Below are 7,633 nucleotides of genomic sequence, written 5' to 3' on the forward strand. Positions count from 1 at the left end.
TTTTTTTTTTTTTTTTTTGCTTTAGAAATGGTGTATAAATAACTGATGCAGCTTTCCTTTATGTGTATCCTTGGTTTTGGGCTCTTGAGCATTCTGTTTTGCGTCTGCACACCACCACAGTGAAATTAGAATTTTGACTTTGAAGACTTCTTGAATCACAGCTGAAAGTATGCACTTCATTCACATCTTCTTTGTTTGATTCTAAAGTCAACTATGGTGATGAACAGAAGCAAACATTAGATTGTCATTGGACAAATACTAACTGGATTTAGATGCATTTATTAGGAAATGCTATTAAGGTTACTTGGCAAATTGCTCTGCTCTAAACTAATTGTTAAAACAGAACTTCACTCAAAAGTGAAGCAAACTCCACCCCTGCCCTTCTGGACCGGCTGTATCACACAGCAAGCTACATCACTAATCGAGTAATGCCATTAAAAATGGAAAGACTTTTATATAAATGCTTAATTATTATATAAAGACTCTAATCCCAGCAATCTCTGTAGATCTACTTGCAGTCCCAACACACCACAGCCGAGCTGAAGGGCTGGCCCGAGCATCTGGCCCTGCAGATACCGAGCGTGAACAAAGCCAATCTCATGGACTACATCCTCAAGGAACGCACTCTATTTGTGACAGATGATGCCACTTCTTCACTCAGCTCTTTCAGGCTGAAGGACTCACTCCTGACGTCTCAGGGCCAGCTTCTTGAGCTGCTGGATGACGCCGTCACTGCCATGGCAGTCGACTGGATAACACTCAACATTTATTGGAGCAGTTACAAACAGCCCCACCTGCAGGTCACTGCTGTCACAGGCACATACACAGCCATTCTCATAAAGGAGGGGATCAACAGAGTGGGTTCGATTGCTCTTCACCCACCCAGTGGAAGAGTTTGTTTCACGAATATGGATCTGGAGGCTACGGGCAGCACGGCTACAATAGTGTGCGCCAGCATGGATGGTGGTGAGCAAAGAGTGGTGTGGAAGGATGCTGTCCAACCAACATCTTTGGTCTTCTCTAATAATGGGGATAACATTTTCTGGGCTGACACGAGTAAGCTGACACTAGTTTACTTTAGTTTTGTTGTTCCAATAGGTTGTTCTCTTAATGACTTGAGTCAAATGTTCTCAGGTTTGGGGACCATTGGCTCTGTCCTGATTGATGGATCTGGATATACAGAGCTGAAGGTTGATGACGGCCTGGCTGCTGTGGCTGTAAGTGACAACATCCTCCTCTGGATTACAGTCACTGGTAAGAGTCCAAGCATGTACTGTAATAACTGACTATAATTCCTAAAATTCAAATGACATCTTGGCCCGAGCAGCTTTGGTAAATGACTACTTCATAACATGGATAATGGCTCCACAGGAATCAACATCTTTGAGTATAATTTAGTGGTACAACTGACCTTTTTGTTCCTTCAGACAAGACCCAACTCTGGTACAAAGACGCTCAGCAGGATAAGAAATTATGGTTTGAGGTTGGCACACAAGTGGTCGGCTTAAAGGCATTCAGCAAACGGAGTCAGATGGGTATGTAAGAACCACAAACGGAACACCTGGAAAGGCTAACCTGCCCGTTTTAAAGATGTTTCTACATGTCATGTACAAAAAAACCAAACTACCTCATACCTAATTATCTGCTTGATTTCATCAGGCTCTAACCCATGCACAGAAAACAATGGGAACTGTGAGCACTTGTGCCTCGCCACCCCAACAAGTCGCACATGCAAGTGCTCTTATGACCACATCCTTCTGAATGCCACTCAGTGCAGCCCAGAGCAACACTGCCCAGCTGGCAGCAGGCCCTGCCTCGATCACCTCTCATGCCTGCCTGTGGAGAAGTTTTGCGATGGACATGCAGACTGCACGGACCACTCCGATGAGAACTGTGGGACACAAAATTAAAGACTAAAACTGCTCCTGTAGATTGCACCATGGCTAAAACTTTATTTTTTTCCCCCTTTCATAAAGGTGTTTGCACCCAGCAGTGCCCAGGAGCTGAGGTCTTGGCTCCCACTCAACCTCACAGTTCTCCTCCTCCTCCTTCCAGTGTCTCTCCTGTCTCACAAGTCACAGGTCTGAACACAACACTGAATGTCAGCATTCAACGTGTGAACCTGGATGCCCAGCAGTGCAGCCAGAGGCGCTGCAGTGGTAACGGACACTGTGTAGAGACGAAGGGAGTTACTACATGTGTGTGTTCACTGGGCTACAGCGGTGATTCCTGTGAAAACCGGCTCGTGAAAACCATGCAGGGTCCCATTGTCTACGCTGCCGTGGGTCTCTGTGCAGCAGTTGTGATCATTGTTGTAATAGTGCTGGTGAAGAGGAAGAAGAGTGCCAACTTAAGGTTTTTTTTTCTTTATTTAAATCTCAAATTTAACTTTTTCCTTGCTCTCTCTCTCTCTCCGTGGGTTTTGGTGTGGGTGGGCTACAAGACTTGGCAACATTTGTCCCTTTGCAATAGGAGATGGTATCCTTGGGTTGCAGCAATGTTTAGTTTTGTACACCTTACTGGGAAGCATTTGCACACATTAACCTACTGGTGGTTTGATGTGATAATTATTTTACAGCTCTTCTAATAGCAGCTCTAAGACTTGGGCACAGTGGCTATATGGTGTGAAATGCTAGCAACAGAATGCTAACGCTCAGGATGGCATTTATATCAACGTTATTAGATGTGGATTAAAATATTATTACTATATTGATTTTATAACTTGAAATCTGTTTAATTGGAGGTTAGTTCTATTGGCTCTCAATTAAGCATATATAGCAAACAAGGATAGTGGTGATCTGCAAGAACGGATGTCCATTTGTGAAAAATCTGTTTGGATTTGGAATAATCTCAAGCGTGTGGGTTTTAAAATGCCATATCAATCCCTTAGTCGGCACATCTGGTTTCAAAATGGAATAGAATAAGCCTTTATTTTCATTGTACAGTGGTCCCTCATTTATCGCGGGAGTTGAGTTCTAAAAATAGCCCGCGATAGGTGAAATCCGTGAATAAGCCAACTTTATTTTTATTTGTTTTAAGGTCATAAAACCCCCTCACTACACACTTTATACACTTTTCTCAGACAGGCATGAACATTTTCACACTTTGAGAGTATTTAAACAAGAGAGAAAAGTTCATACATTCGTAGAACAATAAGTCCAGTATTATAGAATGAAACCAAAGGCACCCACGGTTGCCTTTGACGCTGCAAAACGTTTTGTCAGAAAACTTGCAAACATACAGTACAGCACTTCCAAGATTTATGAGAATTTGACAAGCTGAACGCATTCTGAACTGTGCAGGAGACGTGGCACGGAGGAGATTGAGAATGGCCTACAGCCGATCAGGACATCGCGCTGTAAAAAAAAAATAAAAAAATAAAAAACATGCAAAATTGCAAAAAAATCACTGAAGCTGGGAAAGGTGGACCACTGTACAATGAAAATGCCAAGATGGTCAAAACAAAAAATGCACATCTTAGGTTTCATATGAGACTTCATAAACAAAGTGGTGATTTCATGATAGCAGGTTCCATTTCTTATATGGTCTGCCCACCTTCCATATACAGTATCTTTGCATTAGGATATTTTCCTGTGACTACAAAGCTAAAACTGGGCGTAACCACTTGGAATGATGTCAACGGGAGTAAAAATGTTTGTCCTGTCCATTTGTCTGCTACTGAACCAATGCAATGTAGTGTTGCTACCATAATATTTGAGAGAAAATCCAACATGGTTTATAAGAAAAGTGAGCAGGCTTCAGTCTCTGGGCCATGAATCTCAGCACAATTTGCATAGTAATTCACTGATTCAATTATCCAGTCTAGACTATGCTGTTACGTTTGGATAATCTAATTTTTGCCAAGTTAGTGTGGTTATGGATGGTGCATCATTTTCATTTAAAAACAAAGTCAGGAACTTGATTCTTATTCAGACTTTTAGCGAAAATAACTTGGTGTCTCTACAGTTTGAGAACAGAGCTTTTCTGCATCACAGAATTAAACATGTTCTTGCTGCAGGGGAACTGGACCATCAGCAGGCAAGGAGATGAGCATGACTGACCTGGAGAGCAAAGCGGAGACCATTCCCACATCCCATACTGCCTCAGCAGAAAAGCCAGAGGTGGACCTCCCTTAAACCAGCAGCTTCCCGTTTTGTTGCTTTGTTGGAAGCCGTATCCTCTGTGGAATCGAGCTGATTTATGAACAAGTGATGTTTTAAATAAACAGTCTGCATTTTCCACAGTTTCCTGTCATGTTATTTCAGGTTGTTTACTGTTAGACCATCATTGTGAAGTTTGACATGAATAAGCATGAACACTTGGATTATAATAGATGGTAAAATGTGAGTGCAAGTCTGACTTTAATGCCTTGTTTTGACTAAAAGACCTTTACAGTTGTGTAAAGGGGGGGACTATTACTTAAACTGAAATAACTACGGTGCAAAAGTCTTGACCCAGCCCTAATTTCACAAGATTTTCCTAGGAACATAGGAAATGGGTGCTGTGACATAATGAAACTTGTGAATGCAAAGGAAAAATGATACGAGGCAAAGACATTGTTTGTAGAATTCTAGCAAACTTAAACGTCAGTATTTGGTGTGACACATGATCATTGTCAAAATCTGACTGTACTTTCCTCATAATTCTGTGGGTTTTTTTTTTTTTTGTTTGTTTTTTTTTGGACAAGCTCTCAAACACTGGCTGAAATGTAGCACGAAACCATGACAGAGCCTCTGTTTTACAAACACTGTTGTACTCTTCTCCTTACTACCAGCATACACATTGACAGCAGTTTGATTTATCACTCATTGATGAATATTGTCAGATTTTCCCTGTCCACTTGTATAATTTGGCATACCTCAGACTTTTCTTCTTTAAAGATTGGCTTCTTTGGTCTTTCACTTTTTTCTCCTCCAGTTCCTTCCATTTTTCATCGTCACACACCATGTTGATTTATGTCCAGTTTCTGGCTAGCAGCTTTTTGTTGCAAAACTACAATGTACGCCTCTCAAACTTTTGTCCTTAGCATTTTATTTTTGTAGATTCAACTAAAGAAATTACTTTTTTGGGGGGGGGGGGCAACAAGCTGTTAGTAACAATGTGCCTTACAATACAACAAAACTGGTATTTTGCTACATTTTCTGTTGTGTAGGTGTTTTCAACTCTTGAATGGCTCGTAGCTAAGGAAACAAAATCTTCTAAAAATGGACAGATACTGAACTAAAATTGAGTGGGGGAAAAGCAGCAAATGGAACTCCTTCAGAAAACCTCGAACTTTTGCTAGAGATCACATTTTAAAAATTACTAGTCTGGCTCACTGTATGCAAAACAAAGAAATGTGGTGGCTTAAGACTACAGAGGACTGTAAATGATCAGAAATGTCACTTTTAAGTGTCATGGCACACAGTTGAAGCTATTATTGTTATCATGATTAATGTTTTATTTAGGTATTTAGGAGACATATGGTTTGTAACACTTGTGGACAGACACTCTGCAAGGCTTTGTAGTCTTCATGGTGATGTCACAATCAGCTAGGAAACAATGAATTGCAGTGATCCTTACTCACCTGAATTGTCTTATTTGACTGTTCTGTAAAACACAGGGAGACAAAACGGTGTCCATATAGAATATGTTGTTTCAGTGTCTGCGGAGACGCTGGATATTTAATTAATACTATGGAACATCAAAACAATCCAAATCACGTTAGTACTTTTGCACTCAGTGCAAACACTATGCATGAAACTTTGTCTAACATTCCTTAGGTATTTTGCATCTATTTAAATTCTAAACCATTGTTTAAACCAATACCACAAAACACATGTTTACTGTGCTTATGAATAGGCACTTCTGGTGGACTTATTCTTCTACAACCATTGTCCTAGAATTTTTAGCGATCTGTCATTTCAGTTTAGCTGGGGGTGTTTGGTGATTTAGCTTTCATGGTTTTAGGAATCAGCACTACAGTGCATAATATATTGCCAGGAACAGGAACCCAATGATGGCCCGGTACCCACACATTTCCACGGCTATATAAAAAGAAGGCCAACCCAGATGTTCTATTGTTTGCTGAGGACTGAGCAGAAGTGAGAATTTACTGTAATCAGTCTGGAGCGTTTCTATGGTGAGGACACTCAACCATTAAGGTAGGTTCTCAATCATAACTTAGCATTTCACTTTACTGAACTTGTTGTAGTTCAAGATGTTGAACAACTTTACTAACATTCAATAATGCATTTAAATTGAATTCTAAAATGTTTACTTGTGTTACTCTTTAATTCCTTCAAATAGTAATAGATTAGTGGATGCAGCAATACCCTCATTTAAAACTTAATGAATTTTATGCTTGAGACAGTTAAAGGCAATGTTAGCAAAGGGTTGACAAATTTAAATGTAAATCAACCCCTCCCCCCAAAAAAGAAAAAAGATCTGTGCCACTACAAACATGATTCCAGAAATGTCTTTTTTAACAATATTTGAGGTGGAAATCATTTTTAACTGAACCAAGAAGAAGGTACTCTGTTTGTCTCTCGATGTACACACTACCAGTTTACCAATATGGTTCTTTTAGTTTGTTTCAGCAAATACAGGAAGGACAGCAATGGCAGTCCTGAGGGCCACCCTCTGCGCTGTCCTCATGGTGACTCTAGTGACAGCTAAACCAGTGAGTAGCTATACTACTTTACTGCTACATTTTCCCACTGTATAGCAAAGATTGGTGGATTTGTGACAGTTTCATTATAAAACAGGTCCATCTGAAAGAAAGTGAGGATTCACCCAAGTCATCAGAGTCCAGTGAATCCAGTTCATCAGAAGAGACCACCACTAATGATAGGTCTTCACAGGAAACCCTGCAGTCAAATACGCCGGATGCTACAGAGAACCCCCTGGATGCAGCACCGCTTCCCTCTGCAGATGCAGGACCTTCTCTGGCCACTTCTCCTGAAGACCCACAAACCTCTGCTGACCCAGATGCTTTACAACTTGTGCCAGATCCGTCTCATACTGCGATGAGCGTTGATGTTTCTTTAGATGTGCCCAATTCTGGTCCCACAAAGGACTCTGTTAACGCTGTTAACCCTACCCACATTCTACCAAACACGCATCCTTCAGGGCTTTCAGAGACTGGTGTAGTCATAGGTACAATTCAACCACAAGTCATTACCACATACCAAGGATCCACCCAGGGTGTCACTCCACCCTTTCCTACATGTGTCATCCAACCAACACCTACAGCCCCACCACTGATACTCCCTATTGGAACAACACTAGATGGTGGTCCTGTCTGTTTCACTTTCCAGGTCACAACTGCTGAGCCAGATCCACCTAGAGGAGACAGCATTTGATCCCCAACAGAACACAGAAATTGTTGTTCATTTAAGTTTGAGTTCAGCCTAGGTGACCAGGACAGACCACACTATGGCTGTACATATACACAACCTTGACTTGATACTTATATAGATGTCCTAACTACACATGGCTTTTACTTTGCCCTCAACCTTGGCAAATGGGGGGGAAAAATGGTGCTAATGTATATGCTGTATATATACAATAAACACATCTAAAGCTGTTGCAATAACAAAAGTACAGTCACAATAAATAAATTAATAAACAGCTGAAAATTAAACTGATTAAA

At 40.8% G+C, this 7,633-nt stretch overlaps 2 protein-coding genes across 2 annotated transcripts in view; both read left to right on the top strand.

The window, feature by feature from the left end:
- Positions 1-4,239, top strand: part of lrp13 (low-density lipoprotein receptor related-protein 13) — an 11,868-nt gene extending 7,629 nt beyond the window's left edge. The window contains exons 13-18 of the mRNA XM_013914115.1: positions 507-1,056; positions 1,135-1,254; positions 1,428-1,535; positions 1,660-1,893; positions 1,977-2,355; positions 4,019-4,239. Of these exons, the coding sequence (XP_013769569.1) occupies positions 507-1,056; positions 1,135-1,254; positions 1,428-1,535; positions 1,660-1,893; positions 1,977-2,355; positions 4,019-4,136 (1,509 nt within the window). The 3' untranslated portion in view covers positions 4,137-4,239. The remainder of the gene's footprint in view (positions 1-506; positions 1,057-1,134; positions 1,255-1,427; positions 1,536-1,659; positions 1,894-1,976; positions 2,356-4,018) is intronic.
- Positions 4,240-6,078: 1,839 nt separating this feature from the next.
- On the top strand, positions 6,079-7,633 carry LOC102207641 (proline-rich receptor-like protein kinase PERK12). The gene is made up of 3 exons (XM_005746106.1): positions 6,079-6,143; positions 6,569-6,661; positions 6,747-7,633. The coding sequence occupies exons 2-3, from the start codon at positions 6,599-6,601 to the stop codon at positions 7,341-7,343; spliced, it is 660 nt and encodes a 219-aa protein (XP_005746163.1). The 5' UTR covers positions 6,079-6,143; positions 6,569-6,598; the 3' UTR covers positions 7,344-7,633.

The sequence above is a fragment of the Pundamilia nyererei genome, unplaced genomic scaffold (genome assembly GCF_000239375.1).
Source record: "Pundamilia nyererei isolate P.nyererei 1_Seehausen unplaced genomic scaffold, PunNye1.0 scaffold00172, whole genome shotgun sequence".
NCBI classification, from domain to species: Eukaryota; Metazoa; Chordata; class Actinopteri; order Cichliformes; family Cichlidae; genus Pundamilia; species Pundamilia nyererei.